Source organism: Lissotriton helveticus, chromosome 7, assembly GCF_964261635.1.
Source record: "Lissotriton helveticus chromosome 7, aLisHel1.1, whole genome shotgun sequence".
In the NCBI taxonomy this organism is placed as follows: domain Eukaryota; kingdom Metazoa; phylum Chordata; class Amphibia; order Caudata; family Salamandridae; genus Lissotriton; species Lissotriton helveticus.
Window position 1 is genome coordinate 740466003 of NC_136068.1, and position 26902 is coordinate 740492904.

The 26902-nt window shown below is 46.1% G+C and overlaps 1 protein-coding gene across 1 annotated transcript in view; it reads right to left on the reverse strand.

Moving 5' to 3' along the window:
- NDFIP1 (Nedd4 family interacting protein 1) overlaps positions 1–26902 on the reverse strand; it is a 217433-nt gene that overhangs the window by 97236 nt on the left and 93295 nt on the right. The window contains exon 2 of the mRNA XM_078653068.1: positions 22508–22595. Within this exon, the coding sequence (XP_078509194.1) occupies positions 22508–22595 (88 nt within the window). The remainder of the gene's footprint in view (positions 1–22507; positions 22596–26902) is intronic.

Below are 26902 nucleotides of genomic sequence, written 5' to 3' on the forward strand. Positions count from 1 at the left end.
GTCCAGGTACGGGTAGACAAACACCTTGTTCTTCCTCAGGTGTGCCGCTACCACTGCCATGCATTTCGAGAACGTCCTGGGCGCAGACTTCAGCCCGAAGGGAAGCACCGTGTACTGATAGTGATGGGTGCCGACCTGAAAGCGCAGAAACTTTCTGTGTTTGCATGCAATTGGCACATGGAAGTATGCATCCTGTAGATCTATGGCACACATCCAGTCTCCTCGTTGCAGCTGAGGATAGATCTGATGCAACGACAGCATGCAAAACTTTTCTCTGCGAATCCACTTGTTTGCCTGTCGCAAGTCCAGAATGGGCCTGAACTCGTTCTTGTCCTTGTGCGGACGAGAAAGAACCGAGAGTAAAGACCTCTTCCTCTTTGAGACAGAGGTACGTCCTCTATCGCCCTTCTCCTCAGCAGAATGTCTGCCTCCGCCTGGAGCTCTCGCAGTTGGTACTGTGAGCTGACCGGGGGGATCGATGGAGGAGGGCTGATTAACCGAAGACTGTATCCATTGCAAACAATATTCAGCATCCACTTGTCCTGAGTAATTTTTCTCCACTCTGCCAGAAAAAATTGAACGCTTCCCCCCACCGGAGCGGGTAACGGACGAGGGGGAAGTAACTGCTCAGGGCCGAGACCCGGCCGGGCCCTTGGACGCGGTAGAGGATTGCTGTCCACCTCTACCCCTCTGACGCTTCTGGAAGGGTCTTCTGTACTGTTGCTGCTGTTGCTGCTGCTGATGTTGTCCAGCAGACTGTCCCCTTCCACGACCCTGCGACCCGAACCGTCGTTGGAACTGGCGGTAGGGTTTCTTTTCCTTGGGCTTCTCCAAGCCCACTGCCGTCAGGGTCTCCGCCTCGGCCTTCATCCTGGCCATCTCGTCATCTGCGTGTTTTCCGAAGAGGGTATCTCTGGAAAACGGGAGATTCGCCACACGTTGCTGCGCTTCCGGTTTAAGCGACGTCAACCTGAGCCAAGCATGGCGTCTCTGGTTAATCCCGTGGCAGTATCCGTGCGCTGACAGCAAGGAGATATCCGCCGCGGCGCTGATGGCCTGGTTAGAGACCAGCATCCCCTCCTGGACGATCTCCATGAAGTCCTCTCTGCGGTCACGAGGAACAAGGTCCGCAAACTGCTCCATTGAGTCCCACAGTGCACGGTCGTAACGCCCCAACAACGCCGAGTCACTGGCGGCCTTCATCGAAGAAGAGGACGTACCACACGCTTTCCGACCAGCAGAGTCGATCCAGCGGCTCTCTTTGTCCGGAGGCACCGTGGACGCAGGGGAGGTGGCATGAAGCTTCCGGGCCGCCGTCACAATCACCGAATCCGGTACCGGGTCCTTTCTCAAGAAGGCTGGGTCCGAGTCCGGAGCTCTGTACTTTTTGAGGAGCCTGGAAGGCGCAGACTTCACCACTGCCGGTGTCAGGAAGAGCTGTTCAGCCGGCTCAAGGAGCCCCGGCACCAGAGGCAGCAGGGGGCGAGACATGTGTTTTTTATGTAATGTCTCAAAGATCACAGAAGTCGAAGGTGTAGGCGCTTCAACCTTGATCCCCAACTTCGCCGCTCCACGCAGGAGAACCTCCTGGAATGTGCCGATATCGTCTATAGGGGACACCCTAGTCTCCGGCGAATCAGACAGTGTGGGCGAGTAAGAACGGGTCCCAGATGCAGAACGTGACCTGGACCTACGCCTCCTATGGTGATGCCTGGATCTCGATGAAGATCCACGTCCACTCCTAGATCTGTCCCTTCTCCCCGAGCGAGACCTCGATCTCTTGGGTCTCGGACGTTCCGTTGGCCTCCCCGGTTCAGAAGCCCTAGGCTTCCTAGGAGTCTTCTTCGGTGGCGTCGGATACTTGGGCATCGACACCGCCCTCGGCGGAACCGGGGGTGGGGGGAGTAACCGGACGCGGGGCCTGCGGAGCCGGCAACGGAGGAGGGGTCGGAGCCTTCGGAGGCGGACCCTTCGGTAAAGGAGGCAGCGAAGGAGGCGCAGAAGGCTTCTTCGGGGTATATACCTCGGAATACGCCGTTCCCGGCGAGCCATCATCCTGTTCGGACTGTCCTTACGACCTCCAGACGCCGAAGATTGGTGCCCAGACGACGACCGTGGATCCTTAGACGTCGAGCGGCCCTTCGGCGTCGACCGTTTCTCACTCTTCGACGTCGAACGGTGTCTACGTCTCGACGTCGACCCCGACCAGATGGACGAACCACGAAACCTCGACGACGGGCGATGGTGCCTCGACGGCGACCTCGACCTCTTCGTACGTCTCGACGTCGACCTCTTGGATCGCCTCGACGTCGATCTCTTTGAACGTCTCGACGTCGATCTCTTTGAATGTTTCGACGTCGACGTCTTCGGCGCCGGAGACTTCTCCCGTCTCGCCGGCGGCCTCGACGACGAGGATCCCCTCGTCGACGATGTCCTTGACGGCGAACGGCGGTGTTGCCTCGACGCCGGGCCCTCCGATGTCGACCACTCGACGCCGACAGTGACGACGAGGAGATCGACACCGGCTTCGACGGCGGCCGGAACACGTCCCTCGACGGGCGACGTTTTCTCAACCCAGAGCCCTGGGGAGACCAGGAACTGGCCGTGGACCTTCCTCTCGACGTCGTGGTCATCGCAACTGACCCAGACGGAGATCTTGGGCGCGGGCTGGACTTCCTGCCCCTGGGGAGCCCCCCAGAGGCCTCAGCATGGGCAGGAGCCCCTCCTGACCCACCACGTGCCTTCAATCTTCTTTCTTCAAGTCCCTGAAGTCTGATTTTACTCCTGTCCTTCAGGGTCCTTCCAGAGAAGCCTCTACAGATCACACAGTCCTCAGGGATGTGGGAAGAGGGAAGGCAGAGGATACAGACCTCATGGGGGTCTGACCTGGCCTTCTTCCTGGAGCACTCCGGGCATTTGTCAAATAATGCTGGCATTATGGACAATAAAAGAGTGCAGAAACTCAAGAAGAAAGTCACCAAAGTACTTTAAAAGCACCAAAAATCGAATTTAGTGTAAAAACACCAACAAAACCCTTGAAAAGGGAGAGCTCAATGCTCCAGGGTCCTGCTTGCAGGAGCCGGAAAAATGAACTGAAACTAAGTTGGACCTGCTATGCATTCTGGGATACTGGGAGAAGGTTCTGGAAGGTTCCTTAAAGGCACAGTATCCTGTTTAAGCCACATAATGGCAGCCTATGGGGCTTGTCTGTCCAGGTTCTTCTCTCTATCATTCCTGAGGGATTTTGCTGTTAAGCAAGGGAAATCTGTACAGGCTTTGCTGTTTTGTGGATTTTATGGTGGAATTTCTAGTTGAAGTACTGGACAGTGTAGCCTTTTTGGCTGCATTATCTGTCTTTAAATTCTCTCTTAAGTGTCTATGCATTTCTGCATTTTTTTGACACTGTAAGAGATTATTTTTGATTGCTCCGGGGTCCACGCACATGGGCGGGACTATTCACTAGATTATGACTATACACTGAGATCCCCTACTACAGAAGGGGTGTGCCTCTTTTTGACATGGTAACTCCCATTGTTGCCTGGTATTTGATGCAATTTTGACAGAAGTACATTCGGTTCCTGCTATCCAGGTCCCCAGTGCCAGATCTCTTTCCCTAAAACTGTACAATTGTTCCCCCAATTGGCAATATCTTGAGTTCCCCCTTTAAGTCCCTAGTAAATGGTACCCCTGGTACCTAGGGCATGGAGACAAAAGAGGATCCCTAAGGGCTGCTGCATGTATTGTGCTACATTAAGGGATCCCTCACCACACTCATGCAAACTGCCACCACAAAGCTGCGTGACATGGTGCAGAGAAAGGTTATGACACAACATGCCACACCTCCTGTGTGCCATGCTTGCAGGCAGCACTGCATGCAATAGAAGTCACCCCTGCAGTAGGCCTTACACCTCTAAGGCAGGGTGCATTATATTACATGTGAGGACATATCTGCATGAGCAGATATGCCCCTGTGATGTCTATGTTCATTCGTGGACATTGCCAATGAACATGGAAGCCATCTTGAGTTTATGTACTGGGCACTGGTGATTATAAGTTCCCGAGCTACGTGATGGCTTCAATGAAACTAAAGATGTTTTGTATCAAACATCTCATATTAATAAGCCCAAACTGATTCCAGTGATAAGATATATTAATACATGCACCCAGAGGGACTTTAGAGGTGCTCCCAGAAAAACGTACCAACCTCTAGTGCTCTGGCTGATTGGTGTAGACCAGCCGGCCACCATTGAGAGGTTTCTCACCCCACTGCAGGTGAGCCCACACTCTGAGGGCACAAACAATGCTTGCTCCAGTCAGAGGTGCTGTCACCTTCTCCAAGCAGGATGGCAAAGCAATCAGCATATCAAGACAGGAGGCTTCAAAGGCCTCTGTTGCCTTGGATATATGACCCCGGCTTCCCCCAGACGTGGTAGATGCCACCTCTGCCTGAGGCCCATTTGGCACCTGGGACAAATTAGTCAGAAGGCGCATTCCCTATCAAGCTGGTTCCACCCCTAAAGTGGGCTACCTGATGTAACCATGAAAACTAGAATTCCACCATCTTGATCTTTGGTGGAATTAGGCTCATTGGTTCAGGGTTATGCCCACTCCCTACAGGAAGTGGTATTTAGGGGGTGCAATCACCCTAAAGGTAGGTAGCCCATTGGCTACTACCTGAGACTCCCCTTTAAACCCCTAAAGTGAGTATTTAGGTGGCAGCCCTGATGCCAAGAACTTGGATTTGATGGATCCAGAAGAAGAGGACAAAGACGAGCCGCAAGAAAACGAGAACTGAAGACTGCTGTGGACTTTTGGCATCAAAACTTGCCTGCACCAGTCTCAACAATCGTCACCAAGTGACTTGTCCTGCAGCTGAGCATCTGCCAAGAACCCTGGTAGACTGCCAGCCCTTCACAAACTGCCAGCCCTTCACAAACTGCCAGCAATCCCCCTTGCAGTAGAAGAGCTACTCCCCTGCTAACAGTGTTGCTGCTCCCCGGCCAGCCCGATGCTGCAGCCACCTAGGAAGAGGTGCCTGTGGTCCCGAAGGTCAGATCTGTCCCTTCACCGAGTGAGAGGACACCAGGACCAACTACAGCCACACACCACCAATACCTGGGGTACCGGACTCTTTGCAGCAACCAAGGCCTGCGTTAGTCCAGTCAGGATTCTAACAGCACCAAGACAGAACAGCCATTGAGGGACGTCAGCACCACAGAGACCTACTCTCTGAGTGAACCAGCTGTCTGGATTCCTGCACCCACAACCGGCGAGACTGACAACCACGAGGGCCTTTAATGCACAGAGCCCAGCTGACCGATCTACTCTGAAACTGAGAGCACCAGCCCATGTTCCCACGAACCAGCTCAGGCCACGTGCTCCCAGGACCTGTGTGACCCAAGCCCTCCCCACACCCCCTCATTGGGAGTTCCAGTATTTGTCCCCAGGTGTCCCTCTGCAGCCTATTTGTAGGTGCCCCACGTTCTTTCCACCAGTGTAACGTTTAAGGTTACCAACCCAACCAGCACTTCAGCACCCATACGCCGCAGGGTATGAAACAAGTAACTGCTGGTGGTACTTTGGATCTTTGCCCCCTACGACACTAGGTCCAGAAGGAGAGCTACAGAAACGGACCGTAAATAACTGTATGCAACATATGCCTTTTTTCCCATAGAAAAGCATTGCTACATAAAAACACATTTAAGTGAACAATTCACTTGACTGTGAAATTCAAAATATTTTAAAAAAAATACTAACTTGATAACGTAGTTCTTGGTATCAAAACTTCCATAATAATACGACATTTTCTAAATTGATCTCGGATTTATTCTTGAATGTGCGTCTCATTTATTGCCTCTGCGAGTACAACAAATGCTTAGCACTACCCTCTGATAAGCCTAAACCTTTCACCCACACTAGCACATAAGAAAGCATTTAGTGTTATTATTTTTGCTTCTGTAAACCAATAAGGGCTGCCTGGACTTTCTGCACAGCGTACCTCGTTTTGGTACACCCCAAAACAAGTACGTGATTTTCTGCAGAAGAAAACACAAAAAAACATCCACAGCAAGTTGAGAAGATAGATCCAAAACACTTTTGTTCCCTCTAAAGTGTGTGCTGGGGCACCTGCTCAGTTTTTCATTTGTTGTGCTTATCAAGAGGCTAGCAAGCAGCATGTGAACGCAAATGCACAGAAATTCGGTATCTCACTTTCCTGTGAGTAGTTCCAGAAAATAAAAGGTTCTACATTTCATTTCTCATGTCCAATTATGTGGTGATGTAGGTGGCAGGTCCTACGGTTCGCCCGCAGAATATCTGAGCATGACAGTAGAAGGTCGGGGGGAGCTGTATAGATATCTGTTCAGGTCACTACAGGGATGTGGTATTCCTATAGCCCGATGCCCAGGACATATTGTTTGGGGTCAAGGGCAACAAGTTTTCATGTGTATTTTGTCCTTGGGACAAGTAGGCCCACCCCTGTAGTGCAAACCCTTTAGCTGCCAGTTTGCAGTACCATATTATGGATCAGGGAAGGGTCTGCAGTTAAGGTAATCGCTTTGTTCATATGTTTATGCTGTTCAAACTTGTATTTATGGTTCAACTAATTGAAAACGAATAGTTTCTTACCGGTCGGTGTCATTTTGCAGCTTGAAGATCTTTCTGGATTCACTATGCTGTGCATTATTCCGCGGTCTGGTGGTTGGGTCCAGAATCGTAGTCTTTTCCTTTTTTTTTTTTCGTAGCCCAGGTGGGCGTCGACGTCCCATCTTTTGGTGTACTTGCTGTGACGTCAGCACGCTTCCTGCGGAAGCCCCCACCCTTGGGCGCCATCTTCGGATTCTTTTTTTCTCGTTTTGTGTTCTGTTTCCGAATCCATGGCCATGTTCAAGTAAGTGATTCACCGCTGTAACCTTTAAGGCGTCTGTTTCAGTATTGTCTTTGTTTTTAACCCCCTTTCTCCAGCCTCATCTTTCTGGCAGAGGTGGGTGGGTTCGCTCGTGAATCCAGAAAGAACTTCAAGCTGCAAAACTACACCGACAGGTAAGAAACTATTAGTTTTGCAGCGTGAATCTTTCTGGATTCACTATGCTGTGCATAGACTTTGTAGTGGTTTGTTATGTTTGTGGTGGCTGGGTGGAAGATGAGCGTTGGTTGTTGAATATGTGTTGAAGTACCTTTTGTCCGACTTGTGCTTCCTTGTTCATCTGTATATCCACGCAGAAGTGCTTAGTGAACGTGTGCACTGAAGCCCATGTTGCCGCCAGTCATTTATCTTGAATGGGTGTGTTAGCTAGGAATGCTATTGTAGCTCCTTTCTTCCTGGTAGAGTGGGCTTGTGTCCCCTCTGCTAGTTCCTGTCCTGCTTGTTTGTGGCAGAACTGTATCGTTTGAGCGATCCATCGTGCAATCGTTCCTTTAGTTAAAGGTTTTCCCATGAAACTGTTTGCGAAGGACACAAAGAACTGCTTTGTTTTCCTGTGTTCCTTAGTTCTCTCTATGTAGTGCATGACTGCCCTTCTGGCGTCCAGAGTGTGCAGTGCCCTTTCAGCGCTTGTGGCTGGTTTATGGAAGAAACTTGGTATTTGTATTGTTTGGTTGATGTGGTACCTTGACACCACCTTTGGCATAAAGTGTGGGTCCGTTCTCATCACCACCCTATCATTGTGTATCTGGATGTAGGGTTCTTGTAGCGTTAGCGCCTGTAGTTCGCTCACTCTGCGCAGCGAGGTGATTGCCACCAAGAAAGCGGTTTTCATGGTCAGCATTTGTAGGGAGGCCTTATGAATCGGTTCAAACGGTTCTCTCTTTTGTTCCGTTAGGACTAAATTAAGGTTCCATGCCGATGGCGGCACCCTCTTTGGTGGTGCGATTTATTTTGCCCGTTTCTCCTCTTGTGTAAGCGACTATCGCTGCTATGTGTAGGATGAGCTCAGTTTTTTGTCGAGCAGGTGCGTGAGGTATTTAAGCACTGTTGAGTCCTTCTGCATCCTTTTGTGCAGCTTTTCCTTCCTGCACCACAGTGTGAATCTCTTCCACTTTGACACATAGCACTTCGTGTGCTGGGTCTTCTGGCTTCCCGTAGGACCCTCAGGGTGCTTTCCGGTAACTTCAGATGCGCAAACTCTATGTCCTCAGGAGCCATGCTACTAGGCTGAGGCTCTCTGGCTCTGGGTGGAGCACCTCTCCAGTTTTGCATGGAAAGTAGGTCTTTCCTTCTCCCGAATCTGTGGGGTGCACTCTGGATCATCACCATTATCTGTGAGTACCATGTCTGCCTGGCCCACTGTGGTGCGACCAGTATCAGAGTCATGTTGCTTGTTCTGCACTTGTTGAGTACCTTGTGTATCAGAGGTATCGGGGGAAAAGCGTAAGCAAATATCTTCGACCAGCTTATCCATAGGGCATTCCCCAGGGATCCTTCCCCTGGTTGCCTGGATGCAAAGTTTCGGCATTTTGCATTTTGGCGTGTTGCAAACAGGTCTATTGATGGTGTTCCCCACATATTTCTTGCGCTAGTTTTGAAAGTGGGGCTGATTGTGTCCCTCCCTTCTTGTTGATGTAGAACATCGCTGTTGTGTTGTCTGTCTGGATCAACACTCTCTGGTTGTACAATTTCATCTGGAAAGCCTTTATTGCGAGGAAAACAGTCTTTAATTCCAGGTAGTTGATGTGTCTGACCGCATCTGCTGGTGTCCACAGACCCCTCACTCTGAGTTTCTCCACTTGAGCGCCCCATCCCTTCTGGGATGCGTCTGTGGTGATGGTCACCGTTGGCGTTGGTGGTGTCAGAGGCTTCCCCTTTCTTATGTTCCCCATGGTCCACCATGCTATCTCTTCTTGCACTGAGTGCGTTACAACCACTAGATCTTCCCAACGACCTGTAGCTTGTGACCATTGTTCCTGTAGCCATTCCTGGAAAGGTCTCATGTGTAGCCGTACATTTGGCACTAGGTGTATGCAGGACGCCATCATGCCCATGATTTTGCTCGCCGTCCTCACTGTCAGAGCTCGCCCCTTCCGGTAGAGTCGCGTCTCCTTCAGCAGTGCTAGCGTTCTCTTCTCGCTGGGGATCACCTTGCTTTGTAAGGTGCTGATGTGTGCTCCCAGGAAGATGTTTACCTGTTCTGGTCTCATTGAGGATTTCCCCCAGAGGATGGAGAACCCTAAGGCCATCTGTGCGTGCTGCTGGCAGGCCTTGTATGAACTTGCTTTTGTTAGCCAGCCGTCTAGGTACGGGTATACGTGTATCCCTTCCCTTCTTAGGTGTGCTGCGACTGTTGCGAGACACTTTGTGAAGACCCTTGATGCCGATTTTAGTCCGAACGCCAGGCTTGTGAACTGGTAGTGGTCTTTGTTGATGACAAATCTGAGCAGATGCTTGTGCCCCCTGTTCATTTGGATGTGCAGGTAGGCATCCTTGGAGGTCTATGGTGACCATGAAGTCTCCGCCTTGTAATTGAGGAAGTACCTCCTGTAAGGATGTCATCTTGAATTCTTTTTGTTCTTGTGAATTTGTTTAAGAACCTTAGGTCCAGGATGGGTCCCATTGTCTCGTCCACTTTTGGTACTAGGAAGTAGGTTGAGTACATTCCCCTGTTCCTTCTTTGTAGGTTACTCGTTCGATGGCCTGCTTTTACAGGAGTTATTTTGCTTCCTCTTGAAGTAGCTCTAGCTCTTTCTTTGCTAGTGCCCTTCTTTTCGGTTTTCTGTTTGGCGGTCTCCTTTCCAACTCTATGCAGTATCCGTGCTGTATGATTTTGAGTACCCATTTGTCTGTGGTTATTTTCTTCCACTCCTGGAAGAAAAGGTTTAGTCTTCCTCCCACTGGTGTTACATGCTCGCAGATGTTTAGCTCACGTAACTCCTTGTTATTGTATCCGTGCTCCACCCTGTGAGTTTTTGCATGGGTGGGCACATGCAGCGCGACCAAGTCACTTAGAGGTGGGTTGTTGTCCCCCTCTTCTATTTTGTCCACGTCCATTCCCTCTCTCGCGAAAGGACTGGCCTCTTTGTTGGTACTGCCAGGATTGCTTTTGTTGCCCTTGCTGTGTCTGGGTGTCGACCTGGTGGGACTGCTGTAACGCCTGGTGAGATGTTCCTGGCTGGTTTCCTCCCCTCCCGTTAGGTCTTCATGACGGGGTGCCCCTCTTTGATCCTCTGAACTGCGATGCCCCCATGGATCTTGCAGTCTCGTTATCTTTCTTCAGTTGGGTGAGCTTCTCATCCACTGGAGCCCCGAACAGTGTCTCTCCGTTGAACGATGCTGTGTTGCACCTCCGGCTTGAAGCCTGAAATCCTGAGCCAGGCTTGCCTTCTTTCTGTGATGCCCATCATCATGAGTCTGCTGGCCGTGTCAGCCCAGTCCAAGGCAGTTTTGAGGCAAGAATTTGCCACATTCTTCCCCTCCTCCACGAGGTGCGCACCCCTTTGCTGGTGTTCCTGAGGGAGGTGTTTGAGTAACTAGCCCAGTTCGTCCAAGACCTGGTACTGGTGCCTGTTTAGCAGTGCATTGGAATTTGCCATGCGCCAGTGCATTGCGGCATTCCGTTCGATCCTCCTCCCAGCCAGGTCCATCCTTCTGCTTTCCTTGTCTGGGGGTGGCCCTGAAGTTGTTCGCACATTAGGCCTCTTCCTTGCCGTGGCTGTGATGATGGAATCCGCCGTGACCGATCCCCGAATGTAGGGTGGGTCCTTTGGGCAAATGCTTGTACTTTTTCTCCGTCCTGGGTGTGACTGCTTTGCAAGTTGCAGGCTCCTTGAAAGCCTCTTTCCCCTCTGCCTTGACGCCGTCGAGCATGGCCAGGTACTGGCTCCTTGTTTGTGTTGGGAGCAGTGTCTCTAGAAGGAAATCTGCCTTCTGTTTTTCCTCGTCGAGTTTTACCCCGAAAGCTGTTGCTGCATTTTTGATGACTGCGTTGTAAACCCCAATGTCATCAGGTGGCGAGGGCTTTGAAGGATAGGTGTCCACGCTCTCCTCTGGGCTCTCGGTGTCTATGTCTTGCCACTCTATTTCTTATGTCTCCGATGATACAGAGCCGAGGAATGTCCTCTGGCCGTCGTCCCCCTCATATTCGTAGTACGAGGCTTCTTCTTCTGGATCTTCCAGCCCCTCCAGGTTTCCCGACTGTCCTTCGACGTCGTAGTCTTCCTCCTCGGTTATCTCGACAACCTGTGGCTTTGGTTTCGTCGGGATCAAGAAGTCCTTCATCCTGGCGTCGAATTCTTTTTTCCGCTGCAGGATGTTCTCCATTTCGGCCTCGAGCCGTCTATTTTTCTTCTCCATTTCGGCGGCGTGTTCGGCGTCGAATGGTTCGGCCACTCTCTTCGGCGGATAGGTCGGCGCCGAGGCGGGCTTCGGCGCCGAGCTGGTTTTCGGGTCCTTTATCTTCGCCGAAGTACTCTTCGGGTCCTTTTCTTTCGGCGTCTAACGTTCCTTTTCGGGGACGCTTTTCGACGTCTTTTGCTGTTCTCCAGCTTTCGGCACCTGGGAGTCCTTCTCTGAGGATCCGCCGGGCCTTGGTGTAGCCGCGGATGCCGAAGCTTTCGGCGTCGGCACTTTCGAGGACTTGCCCTTGTTTTTTCGAGAGTCTGGGTCAGACTGTCGAGTGTCTTTCTGGGCTTTAGGGGCCGTAGAGTCTCCTATCTTTATAGGAGTCTTCTTATAATCGGTCTCTACGACCGTGTAGCCGTAGTCTTCCCCGGCGACGTTGTCCTCTTCGTCTGATGAGAGCCCCAGGGCTAGAAGAGATGGTGTCTGGCCCTTGTCCTGCATGTTGGCGTTGGCTTTCCTCTGCCTTGCTCTCCCTCGAAGAGTTTTCGGCGTGAAGACGGAGCAGGCGTTGCAGTCCCTGCTCTCGTGGTCGACCGGTAGGCAGAGGTTGCAAACCAGGTGCTTGTCCTTCTGCGCGTACTTGTGGTGGCAGTTATGGTAGCATTTGAATGGGGTTTTGTCCATCTCTCGCGTTCAGGGGGCCCCCTGAGCGCGCATTCTCCGATGGACGTTGAAGTTCTTGAAGTTCTCTTATTCCTTCGTCGTCCCCTTCGATGGTGTGGTCTCTTGTAGTCTTTCCAATCCTTTCTCGTCCAAAAAATTGCTTTTGGCTTCTTTCTCCAAAAATGTCTGAAGCCCCTTCGGGAACGATCCAGACCCAACCGCGGAAAAAAGAATCTGAAGATGGCGCCCAAGGGTGGGAGCTTCCGCAGGAAGCGTGCCGACGTCACAGGAAGTACACCAAAAGGTGGGACGTCGACGCCCACCTGGACTACGAAAAAAAACAACAAAGAAAAGACTGATTCCGGACCCAACCACCAGAACGCGGAATAATGCACAGCATAGTGAATCCAGAAACATTCACGCTGCAAAACCTTTATTATCAGGGTGAGCTTTCAAAGTAAATCTTGTAAGCACTAACTGCACTACTGACAGTGCTTCCAGTATAAAAACGTGCACACACGTTTTTAAGGTTTAGCAATATTAGGCTATGTATAATCCTCCCAGAATGCTCTCTGATTTGATGCAAATATTTGAAGAAGCTTGAAAGCAAGATTGATGATACTTTGCTTTAAAAAAAAAATGTCCATAAGAAAATCTCTGGTACCCTTTCTTTGCAGCATCATTTAGTAAATGTAAATCCAGTACTTGTATAGCGCACAAATCACCCCAGAAGGGGTATCTCGGCGCTGGGGGCCGATGGGAAGATTAAGCGAGCTATTGCCCAGAGTCGCATGGTTCTGGGCAGACGACCCCTGCCTCAGGAGCAGGGGATCGAACCGTGATCCCCAGCGTCGAGCGTCAGTCGCCCTAGGCGCTGCGTTACATTTAGTAACATGTTTTTGATGCATGCTAGTAGCTCCCAAAAATATTCATAATGGAGAATCAGTGTAACCAGTTCCAATAAGATTATGGGAAACAAAAATAAACAATCATTGGCAAAGCCAGTCGGTCTGAAATTGGTGGGCAGCTTTTTAGTTTTGTCAATGTGTGACTTGTTTTGGCATGGTTTTTGTAAACCTTTATTGGTGTGGGAGCTGCCAGGCCCTCAACATTATAACAAACATTGGAAAATGCAAATATTGTTTTTGGTCTCAAAAAGCACACAATGCCACAGTAGGTACTCGCACTGAACAAAATTACTTTGTGTGCCGATATGCTCCATCTGAAAAAGCAGAATGCTGTCACTCACAGTGAAGCCAGCCAATACAGAGAGACAGACAGACTTTTAATAAACGCAAAAGTTCATGGTCATCACCTGAACAAATTAGGAGCCCAATTATTAAAGAAAGTCTCAAAAGAGCACCCATGGTATATGTCCTTGCATTAAGTGCAGCTATATGGCTTTCGTGAATTCCCAAAAATTTACAGAAGTATGGCAAGAAATAGTACTCCTAGAAAATATTTGTGAACTGCATTTTAGCATGAGCAAATATGCATGTGTAGATTTGCTCATGTGAAAATCTAAGTGTTTGAAGTTCACTTTCCCTCCAACCATTTTTTTCCCAACTCTGGAAGAAGGTTTACATCTGTCATTGTCAGAAGTAAATTTCCAACATTTGTCAGTATGGGAAAAGATTAGAGAGGAGTTGTTGAAACCTGGACGTTAGTAGGTTTGCACAGACTCAAAAGGGCTTTCTAACCCTGGAACTATTGCTTACCACTACCTTCAGGCCCAGTTTGTAGATCTGCGGAAACGTGGGAACATAAGGGGACTGCAAGTATTCAAACACTACTATGGTAGGAGCCCTGGCATAATCAAGAGAGACTATATCAGAGCGCTTATATAATGCCATAATTTGTCGTTGCACTACATGGAACCAAAGGGACATGTGGATTTTGTTACAGGACAAGTAGATTTATGAAGCAACCTGCCACATAGACAAGTAGATATTTTATTAAATTCCACACCCCTGCACTTGGTACAACAATAGTCTTTGGCAACACCACCCTCATATTCAATGAAACAGACTCCAACTGTTAATAAAAAAGTTGTGGCAGTCTGGTCAGTGAATATGACGTTTAGTTGAATTGGGAACCTAGAGTAAAATAGTGGTTTCCCATTTGCTTGTGAGTGAGATTTCTAAACATGTCAATAATCCCTCTAATGGTGCTATTCCGAAAGTAAAGCAGAACAATATTTTCCAATGTACTGTTTGCGTCCCATCTATGCTACCTTAGTCTGGCTTTCTATCTCCCACTGTGATGCCCATTATCCCCTGTGGCACTAAACAGATTAATGAAACGCTTGTCTGTTGTGGTTGAAGCCCAACAAACCAGGCCAAGCGTCTAAGATAGTTGAATGCACTTTACTTCTCACTTCAAAATAAAACAGCCTCATGTCTACAACTCATTCCCCACTCTCAAATAGGGGTTCATCCCAAGAAACCTGCATGGTTCCACAACACTCGCTAACATTTTTGATTACTAAAGTAAAGTAAGCTCGTCGTTTGATCTTCAGATTAGCTAATTCTAGTTGTATGAAGTGTACTGCAACATGTGTTTGGTTCTCAGTCACTGCTGGGAGCTGTATAGCAAAGACATGTATATTTAAAAGATAATTCACGATCTAAAAGTCAACAGGAATCGATTTAGCTGGAAGCACCTAAATCGGTGCACATCCCACTAATTATTAATATCACTCTATTAACATGTCCTACAGTCCATGACCAGAGCACTGTTCACATGCAGGCGTACATTTAGTTTCAAACTCTTACTCGGAGACACAACACTACTTAGAATACGTTTCAGTAACGCAGTTTCTGTTGGAGTTGCCTTATATTCAAGGGAAAATTACATCTTTTATACGATTTTGATTTCCAACTCAAAACAAAAACATCAGCCCCATTTTTTCAGGTCGAAGATGTAGAATTCAATACAGCCAGAATTCTAGACCGCACCACCTTTGATGCCATTTATAACATGGTTATATTAACCAGTTTCATTTTTAATAAAAAAAAAAATACAGGGCAAGTAATGCCTTTTACCAATTGATCTACTTTTCCCATTCTTAAGTTAAAAAAACAAGATGGGATGTTCAAAATTTAGGTGTCAGCTCAATTAAGCATTGTATGATATGAAAAATGGATAAAATGGACTTAGGGCTCAAGATGCTGGATGGGCAAATGTTTGTGGTTGAACAGATATTTTACACAGGTCTAGGCCCTAGGGTATGGATACATTGTGTAATAGTTGTGCCTACGGAAACATATCTCAAGTGAGTTATTTTTTTCTGCACCAATGACGCTTTCTTTGGAGTAATGTGCTACAGATTTAAACAACCTGAAGGTACAGGGTAGGGTGTTGCTCACATTCCTAAACCGTTTTGGAGCTAGTTAAAACAAGCTGACTTAAGAGATGGGACAAAAAAGCTCTAACCTCCGTATTAAGCATATGGTTATACAAGCAGGTTTCACTTAAGACAGATTCCTCATTTATATGTCAGTGGAGAGCATTGTAATCGTCTGCAATAGCTCGGGTAATCACCAGAAAAAGATCTCTAGGAATCAGTATTCAGGAAGGACTTATAGCTTCGCCCCTACGTAGATCTTTTTCTCTACAGACATTTAATTCATGAGCAGTTGCGCTTTTCAGCTATAAAACGGTTCCATTTGCTCCTAACTGATTGAGACATTGCTAGTGCAAATCCCACACCAAATGCAACAGGAATGGGTTTTGCATGGTGCAGCCCAATTACAAATACAATTGGGATAGTTTTAACATTGCGGACTGACAAAATTTAATTAGAATGGGCTTTACATAAAAAACTTCCACAAAAATACATTAGGAAGGAGTTTTACATTGCAAACTCCAAGCTAAACATCGTAAGAAGGAGTTTTACATATATTACAGGTGCATATTATTTGTCACATACTGATTTATATTTATTATATTGTTTTGTAACCTATGAAATTGCCTATCTTTGAACTCCAATAAAAAATTATGACAAAAAAAGAAAGTCTTTCTTAGACTATCTTGGTCATGTGAGGCCAGAGAGTTGAGGTTTTCAATAAGCGCATTTGTAGTTGTATTGAACTGTCTTTGAAATAAAGTGGGGGGTTTTTCCTCCAAAAGCACTGGTTGGACATTGGCTTATGAAGCAGCAGGTGTTTTAGTGACGTTCGGGGTTTATAACTCACACCACTTCACTTTGTAAGCTTTGGACTTCTCTACAGCGTTCAATGTTCTGAAGATCAAGTGATAAGGACTGTACTTGGTGCTCAGTTTAGATGAAATAGTAAGGTTGGCCCAGGGCTTAGGCACTCTACCTTTTTGTTATTTTCTTTGAGTGTTTAATTAGCCAACAGTTGTGAGCCAACCTATGAAGTAGCTCCTTACTTAACAGAGACACTGTTAACACTGAACTTGTCAAAAACATTAGAAAGAGGCTTTACACTGTGTAACTCTGTAGTGATGAAGGTCCACACAGGAGGTAGTAATTCAAGATGCTTTATTCCATGAAGATAACAAGTAGTAAGTTACAGGACATCATGTAGTTATGTAGCAGATCAGAGCTCCACCAGGAGCTGCTGGTCAGCTGCTCAGCCCATGACCAACTGTCACTCTGCCTCTCTAAGTCCCAACATTCCGAGGCATCATCAAACTCCAACATTCCAATGAGTCCGAGCACAGGCACTGGCTGAGTAGGGGAGGTAAAACACCTTACAACATATATGCAGTATACTACAAACTCCTTGACAAATATAGTGTTGAAAAAGTTTTACATTATGAACTCTGCGTCAAATAAAAAAAGAAAGGGATTTTAAATTGTAAACTTCGTGACAAATACAAGAGCAATGGAATTTACATTGTGGACCGCATCTCGAGCACCATGGAAGGGGGCTTTACATTGTTCCAGACTTTTTAGTTTTTTACACAGATTGATAAATCGGGAGGAGTTCTATATGCCCTCTTTTCGCTGTGTACATATGAAAAGATGTTGAGCATTTAGTTGTGTGAATTGAAGTAAACCTTTTAGCTTTAGCCAACTGTTTTGCTCAGAAAATCACAAAAAGAGCTTTAAAAGCAGTACTAGAATGGGGGCTTTGGCTCCTCCCATTTATTCATCTTCTTCATTAAAGGCATTTAATTTGCAGCAATTGTGTCTCTCCACTTCTTCAGTAGATCAACTCCAGTGCATAGAAGGTGGAGTATCCATGTGCTGCAATGGAGTAGTACTGACTTAATATGTATTTAAGTTGCAAAGCCATTTTTGTCATCTAGCGACAAGAGACTTCAAGTGTTCTACTCAAAGGGCACAGACATCACTCAGAATCGAGTGTGGAGGTGTGCAGAATGCAGAAAATAAATCAAAAGATTCTCTAGTAATCCTAGTGCGGCCATGCTTCATTAACCCCACCCGTGCTACGTGTTTTACCGCTGTGCGCTAAAGATTCGCAATTACCGCGTTACATGACGAGCTCAGCTCGTCATGAGCGTACGACAGGCGTACCCTCATGACGAGCTGAGCTCGTCATGAGCGTGGAAGGGGTTAATAGAGTCACTGACATCAAACTGAACAACATGAATTTCTGATACAGTGCAATGGAATGAGAAAACAAAGCAATAGTATTAACATTATATGAAGCTTTAATTTGCAGTAGTTTCCCTGCTCCCCGAGTTTTGCATTGCAGCACAAGTACCTTCGGGCATCAAAGTGAAACAGCCCATTCTCTACATGCTCAGTGACGCTTCCCAAACCACTTAATCATTTGCTACATGCTACTATCAAATTGTAATATTCTGCACTGCCACTTTAAAGCTAGGCTATTGGCTTTACATGCTTGCTTCTATTGGAGTCTGGGATACTCCGTCACAGAGCAAAAAATGGTCACCCCCACACCCAAACATTAATTGTATCCATGGACAAACCTAAAAAATCCTAGAGCTGGACCTCGCGTGTCAGAGTTTTTGTTTTACTCATCCACGCTTGGAGATGTGAAGCCTCAGCAATTTGGCTCCAGGGTCATGCAAGACGAAAGGTCAATAACTTGGTTCCCAGCACACTGCCGCAAAATATTTGCCACTGTTACACCATGATCCTTTTGTATTGAACAACAGCTACAAGTCCAAAAACCCATATCCATACAGTGACTTAAGAAATCCAGGTACCTTTGCAGGACCTTTCACTTAAGAATGCAGAGACATATACATTCATCCTCAGCATTATAACTCTCAAAGGGAATCTTGGAGTGCATAAAAATGTGTTAACCGTGGGTCACTCAATGGTTTGAACCCTTTGTAGACCCCTAGTTTATGACTTTTTGTAGTGGGCTGGTCCCACATGTTCAGAAGTCATAAGTAGACGCTGTAGACGTGGCCAGGTAGAAGTAGATGTAGTTTATTAAGTTCTTAGATGTAGATACAATAAGCCCCACCAGGATCAGCCTCCTAGCTGCTCAGCCCATCCTCAACTGACAACACTCATACACCAGACTCACACTAACATTCTAACCGGAACACTCACACTGGCTGAGCAGCTAGATGCAGAGGAGTAAAGGAACATATGTACAACCTGAGGATACTACATTATCCTCTCTCTTCCTCTCAAAATGAAAAACAAAAGAGAAAACAATGAAGAGAAAAACTATACACAGTAAAAATATACAATCGTAGCAAGAAATCTGTAAACCCAGGGATGAGGATGACATCACATCGCGAGAGGGAAAACAGACAACCAAGGAAAGAAAGAAAGAAGGAAGAAAGCGATAGAGATAGAAAAAACACTAACACTATCCTCCTCCTTTAATAATGAACAACAAAAATAAGTAAGTAGTGAAGGAAGAGCTCACATACTACAAGTGAGCAAGACAAACATGACAGTAATGAGGGGAAAACATAACCCCAAACTAGAATACAATGGATGTAACAACACCCAAGGAAAGACTGTGGCGAAAACCCAATACACCACCCCTCATGTGAGGGACACTATGGGACTAAAACCCAAGTGAAAAATTGTTTGGGACTGAAACCCAAATGTACAAATAACGTCGCATGGGACTAACACCCAAGGACTTGTGCAGCATGAAAAACAGAATGCAGCACAGTGTGGCATCAAAAGAGGACTTCCCACACACATGACAACTCACGTTGAAATGAAGGGACTTACACCTAACACCAACATAACAAAGGTGGGACTGACACCCCCTTTAAACAGAGAAATGAGGCTGATACCCATCACAAATCAAAATAGCTGTGAACTTGGGGTCACGGGACTAAAAAACCCACTCCCATCCCTAAGCAGTGATAATATGTTTGAAAAATGGGGTCATGGGACTAAAATCCCACTCGCATCCCTAGACAGGGATAAAGTATTTGAAACATGGGGTCATGGGACTAAAACCCCACTCTCATCCCTAGACAGGGATAAAGTATTTGAAACATGGGGTCATGGGACTAAAAACCCACTCCCATCCCTAGACAGGGATAAAGTATTTGAAACATGGGGTCATGGGACTAAACCCCACTCCCATCCCTAGACAGGGATAAAGTATTTGAAACATGGGGTCATGGGACTAAAAACCCACTCTCATCCCTAGACAGGGATAAAAAAAAAAAGTATCTGAAAAGGAAAATGGACTACAAATTGCAATAACACTGTAAATGCCTAGATAATTTTTCCTGTACAATAAAATATTTTAGCATTAAATACAGTAGACATGACACTGTAAATGCATAAATTACTTTTACCTGTAAAATAAAACATTTTAGAATTCAATACAGTAGACATGCATGGTGTGCCTGTCACCGCCATGATAATAAAGACTAGGCATTTCAAGGAACAAAACAGAACTTTGTAGGAGCTCCAGGAAACTTGTGACAGGAACGAACATTGCTGGAAAGTCAAACCCACAGAAGATGGATAATTTAAAGGATGAATTCCAATTTGAGACACTAGATGGCAACATAACCTTGTGAAAGGCATTGTAATAATAAAACTCAGTTCATGTTAAAATGACATAGTCGTTCCAATAAGCCTCAAAAATGTGTTCTGTCAAATGGAAAATACCTTCCAGTTACTCTTTCATTATGTCCAAATATAAACTGGCATAAAGCACACCAATTATGACATCGGACAGTAGCAAACACTGACTTCTGAAAGATGATGGGATGACCTTCTAGCGCTGCAGTTAATGATGACGAACGTGGCTGGCGTGTTGAAGAAAGTACACATGAAACCATATGAGGAAAGTCCAACTACAAAATGGAGCCACTCAAACGACGTGAACACCGGATGGCTCACGGTGCGCTCCTGTAGCAGAGCGTCGATAGGCAGCATAGATTGCTAGCATAAATAAAGACGTCACAAGAGGCTCCTGACCTGCGCAACACCATTTCCCTTTAGTTACTTGAATTTTGTTGCTCTTCACCTGTAAATGTAGTAGGTTCTTAGCTCCAAATCGTAACCATAAATGTAGTGGGATGTTCCCACTTGTTCAGAAGTCATAAGTAGACGCTGTAGACGTGGCCAGGTAGAAGTAGATGTAGTTTATTAAGTTCTTAGATGTAGATATAATACGCCCCACCAGGAGCAGCCTCCTAGCTGCTCAGCCCATACTCAACTGACAACACACATACACCAGACTCTCACGAACATTCTAACCGGAACACTCACACTGGCTGAGCAGCTAGATGCAGAGGAGTAAAGGAACATATGAACAACCTGAGGATACTACACTTTTCTTGAACTCTGCAGAATTCCTAGCCTTTACCAAGATCAGCAGTGTGGGTCTCTTATCCATTGGTAGATCCCGGCAATTGATAAAGACGTAGTCTCTCTCGCAAATGTACTTTTGCCTTGCTTCTCCTTTCAAAAGTACCACAACTAAACACGGCAGAGTGATCACAGGCAACATGGGTGTGAGTTACAAATGACCGAGGCAAGGACTTAGAGGTTGATCAATGAACCATTCTTTCCCACACCAGTCACTACAAAAAGGTGAGTGAGACATGAAGTAGATCTCTATAACTAGTTATCCCACTGCTCTCCTGCACTCACGCTAGCAAGCCTGACTGTAGTAATGCAGCAAGATAGTACACAGACATTTTCTTGTAGAGCCTACCTTGTGAATAATGCTGTAGAAAAGTAGAAGTGGAAGAGTTAGCAAATTTACTGAAATATTCCGTGAGCCCCTTTTCGTCTATAAAAACATTGCTTCTATTAGCCAATTTATTTGAAAATGTGTGCTTCAGAAGGCTCAATTTGGTCTTATTATTTCCAAAATGGTTGCAAGGTGGAGATGCCCTACTCAAACTCCCTTGAAGCATGTAAGGCTGGCATGGAAAGCTTGTTTGGTGAATTTCGCAGCATTCCTGTAATGACCCATCACTTTGAAAGTTAATTATTTGCCATTGTCACATATGTTGCCGAATAGGATAGTGACAGCAATCTCGAAGAAATGGCGAAGCAGCATAATCAGGGTCAACAATGCTTTTCTTTTTAGATGGCGGGGCAGGTGAGGGAAACAGTTGCCCAATTTTGAAGCTGAATACACATTTTCCGATACTCTCAAACAGACCAAAGACGGAACCGGAGCTGATAGAGAATGAGTGACAACAATTCATGAGTGTTTTTTTTTTTTTAATCAGATAGCCTTCCTTTCTTTGTGTTTGAGGAATATGAAGGGTCAGAATGTGAAAGGGAAGGAGATTGTAGCCATCAAAATCTCCTGAGGCAAGTCTGTTGCATGTGAAAGCAATAATCTCCAAATGCCGACGACTCAATCTGAAGAAAAGTTTTTCACTAAATAACCTATTTATAATTTTTTTAAAAACAACTTCTCAATATAACCATAAGCGCCCATCTCAATACTTAATGCTCTATCTAGCTACCTTCATCTCAGCTAGTCCAGTCAATCAGAGGGGTAGAAGCAACATCATATACACTGTCTCCAGGCCAACCAGCATACCTGCTATTTGCCAAGTCCATGGACCACTGTGTGCCAATTGTGCCACAATGGATATTGGGTGGCACTTCCCGGACGTTTTCCCTAGAGGATCACCGAAGCTTGCCCTTCCTTAAATTTCTCAACCCAGTTAAAGGCATTTGTACTGGGATCAGGGACTGGAAGAGAGGCTTGTAGGAGAAGGGACAATCCGATGACAGAGATGGAATACTAATCCCACCCTACAACAGGAGGAGTAGGAATATCAGTACGCTGTGAGGAAGGGGACAGGTTGGTTTGAAAATAACAATGTGATGAAAGTGTAATAGAGAAATGGGTTAGAGAGGTCTCCCCCATGTAGAACCCTTTGCCAGTTACATTTTTCCCAGGTGGAAATATTGTCAATTGGCAACATTTTACATTTGCATTTTTAATAAAGTATGGAACATCAAACAAAAGTACCATGTTTTAGTGTTGACAGTATCTACAAGAGCACTCTTTGAAGCAAGATGTACAAATGGACACTCATGTCAACAGGGACCATAAATCAACATGAAACGGTATGAATATCTGCTGCCAGAGCATAAACAACTAAGGAGACAAAAAGGACACCAATTTTTTTATCAGATACCTCCATTCTCTCCGGTAAGACTGCTGTATGGCGGTGGGGCATCGGTTCCTGCTTGTGAAGGCTCTCCTGGCTCCTCTTCATTCTGTAACTAAACATAAGAATACAATTTAGTTTCTGAACAGAGTGAAGAATATCAGAATAGGGTTCATCTGCACTGTCCCCAATTTGTGTTAAAATGTACTATTTTACATCAAGCCTAGCACTGTACATAAACCTATTAAAACAATCACTTTATTGTGAACGAAGACTAACGAAGTACAGTCACACCATCTGTAGGCTAGACTGCATCAGTGGAGTCTACATATGATGAGATGGATTTGTGAAGACAGTGTAGGTTTAATGAACTCAGGGTCTATTTTTGTGACTCAAGCAGCCCTGCACGTGATAAAATGATCTGCCCATTCCAGCTGATGCCAGGTCATCCATTTGGATTAAAACGTGTAAGCTGCTACAAACTGCTGTGCAAATAAAAGATGGGAGGATGTACCTACGAGGGAAGGACGGATGGAAGGAAGGAGAGATGGAAAAAGGGGATCTAAAAGGGAAGATAGGGACAGGAACTAGTTTAGCTGGATAGAGCATTACAGTGTGCATCGTCTCCAAGGATTTCTGCAGAGTGTGGATTCCTGGTCTCTCTGCTGATTATAAACCTAATCAATGAGTTAGTAGTGCGATAATTTATGACGCTCATTACATATCGGCATACTTGAAGCGTTGTCAGCCTAACACTCAACTCCAAATCCTGGTACATATGGATCCTAGCACACAATAACATGTTACCTCTTGATTTAGTGGAGAAACAACTAATGCGGCTGAACTCTTCAATGTTTCCAACAAATCTAAGACTTATCATCTTTGCTTATGTGTCGGTGGAACAGCATAGTCCTTTAATAAGCAGTGGAATAAAGACGGTCTTCTTGAGGAGGCAGATTTACATTTTTTAAAGGGGTAATGGTGGTAAATGCTCAAACTGACTGGTTTGCGGGAAAAGGTAGTCTATGGAATCTCACTCTTGGCAGCACTAGCAGCCATTAGCCTTTTTATGAGTTCATGGGCAACTGAAATCTAGTCTGCTTTCTCTGTTCTGATCAGTGCCTCGCTTGTGCGTTGAGGAGGAGGTGGATTTGCTAATTCAGAACCTAAAGGACTGGGTTCACCAAAGATAATAATCAAAGAGGATGGCTTTCCTATTGTTTGTTTACCCACAAACTCCACCGTTAATCTTACTGTAAATGAATCCTTTATTAGTCATACAGCCGAGGCAGAAGGGTTGCAGTTTAGGGTAGTCTTCCTATGACATTCCACCTATGAAGTTTTCACACTGGCTTCGGCAAGTGGTACAGTGTTTTCGGGTATGATACACCGGTAACTGAATAGCTGAAGCGGGTTTTATACTTGCTTAAACGTTCTAACGATACTGGCTTGTCCAGCTTTCAATGTGGTTGTCAAAATATCCTGGTGATCGTTTTAAGTCCAGACGGGAGAACTGAAGTTTAACATAAAATTATTTGTGACTAGAAAGAACCAGTAGTGCAGACTTGGACTGACACTCCCAGAACGTTCTGCAGGGTCTAGATGTTCTTCGCCTCTCAGCATTTCTGGCCCAATGTGCAGCAAATCCAGGCAGCAGCTGAGCAAGCGGGCCAGGAAAAAATCTTTTAGGTCGTTCACCTCGCACCAGATTTAATGGAATTTGCACATAGCGTCCATTCAAATTAAACGGCCACGCATAGAAAGAGTCTTAAAGACCAATTTCTTTTTGACTGATTGCCATGGTAGTCCTATTATGGTAGATGGTAGATGGGAAATGTAATATTTCTGAATGCTACTGCATTTGAACATAATGAGATCTCACCACCTGATCTGCAGGAAAGCTGAATGAAAACCCTCACAGGGTCTATCAGAGTTTATCAGGGATCCACCGAGTGGCATGTGTTACATCCTGAGAAAGAGTGTGCGTGTAGCTGGCAATGGCCAAATAAAGAAGCATGTTTTTCATCTCAGATAGCCCGAAGATGTATATGCTTATTGTTTTTCTTGGTTTGTTTTTTTTGTTGGGGGGGTGGGGGGGGCAGGATTGTTAGACAATGTATTTAGGGAATATCAAGGTTGAAATAAGGGGGAGTCACGTGTCAAATTATATCAGCAGGAGCAAAAATCTGGACTGGTCGGCCATGAATATATGTTTGGGGATGATTTATTTTCTTAAGCAAGAAATGCCCTACGCCACTTAGCACTCCCCTGCTCAGTACATGCAGTGCTATGGGCGGTCTGTATTTCCGTAGCTGCTAACGGACCAGTTGCTCAGTACCCGTTCACTGATAACCTTGTAGATCCACAACTCAACAGTAAATGTGAGCACTGATCTAACTCACTGTGGCTCCCATAGAAGCAGATGATCCAGGTCCTCTTTCCTAGAGGCCCAGTGACAGCACACTTTCATTTGGACTTCCATGAAGTATCCTGCAATGACTACTCATTCCAACTGCAAAACGTTTGAGGACCTGCCTGCCAAACGTCATTCTGGAAGTCATTCCTCCTGTGGACTGCCAGTAGGCGCCATTTCAAGTCAAGCAGTCACATCCCTTCTGCGCGTACAGGAACCATTGGTACTTCTTGGCAAGACAGAAGACACCATGGCAGCGCAGACACTTTGTAGATGGTAGCCCTCGGACCCATAATGATGGGCCACTCACCCCAACATGCATGGTTGTCCTCTTCCATCAAAGGTCTCGGTGGATTGAAGTCTGTGCTTGTGGGTTAAGTCTAGGCTGACTAAGGCTCGCAGTTAAACCCTCCAGCATTAACCAAACAATTCCATTGTGTACTACATTTATGTCCGATTAATCTGAAGACAATTTATTTAGAAAGTTGGACACAAATGGGCATTACACCTCCACTCCCACAACCTTATTTAGACTTTGACCATTGTGTGACTCGAATACGCTGTATTATGATCCCTTTTTAGCATGTGAACGCCCAATACACCCTACCATCCAGTATCTCCATCTCATGGGCACAGGCCATCACCTGAAGCACGGGTTTGCTGACGACCGACACCGACACCCACACACCGACACACACACACCGACACACACACACCGACACACACACACACACACACACACAATCACACAATCACTATTGTGCACTCGTTGGGAGAATGATTTAGGCCACCCTTGCACACACCAAGACTAGTCGAACATGACTGAGTACCCCGCCCTTATTCTGCGAAATGCCAGCTTTTGCCTTATTCAGTATTACATATTTCACACAGCCTACTTTACACTTGCAAAAACAAACTGTTACTATCTCCGAAGCTGCCTGCCCTGGCCACGCTCAACCTGTCGCTACCCTCACACGCATGCTGTGGGACTGCCCTTCCCGCCACAAATAATGGCTGGGAGACTTCTCGCCTTGCGTATTCTAGGGAGAGGCAGGTGCCCCACAACTGGGCGGCCTGTCTGCTAGGTCGAATTCGTAGAGACAAAAAACATAGCACCACAACTCGTTCATAGACTTGGGCCTGATTCTTGCCAAGCGTCTAATCACGTGGGGATGGAGATCGCGGACACCACAAACTATCTTCGCCTGGGAGATGTCCATGAAGGCATGCATGTTCCTGTGCTGAAGGGGTGTCTCTACGTAGAGAAGATACGTGCGCCCCCACCCACCCCCATGTGCTGCGGACTCCCTTTACTTGTTCATTCCCCTTTATTGTGGCGGACAGCCTCATTTATATGCAATGTAGTTTTCTTTCTTCTCCGTTCTTTTGTGGAGTATAATTATTGTAATGAATCTGACTCCACACATCTCTGTACAACTACACTTCAGCGTGATACGAGACGTACTTGTGATGCGCGTACTTCTCTTCCGAATGTTCAGTAAGTGTAATACAATGTATGTACAAAAAAAATTCAGAAAATACAATAGAGATTCAAACAACAACACAAAAGATCCCCTTTTAGATACAGAGAAAACACCATAAGCAATGTGTGGTGTCCCTGCTTAATTTACAAATGTCCACAAGGTGGCGGCATTGCCCCAAGAGTACAATTAAAAGTTCAGCAGCGTTTTGGCTTCACTCTGTACTCAACCACCAACAAAATAAAAGTGCTCCTTAGATTCTTTCACAGCGTCAGCTTTTTCTGTAGTCAGCTGATTAACCTTAGGTAACCTGCAGTAAGGATTAGTATATACAGCTTGTGCCGTTTGCATAAAACGCCATTATATTCCATTTCTAAGAATTGAGGCCGTTTGCAACAGTACAGAAACAAGCACTGCATACACAGAAGAATGAAAGGACCATTCCATGTGTGCTCTCCCGTGATTAAGTGCCTAGCCCTAGACTATGCGAAAAGAACTGCCTGTAACCACGTCCTTCACACACCAACG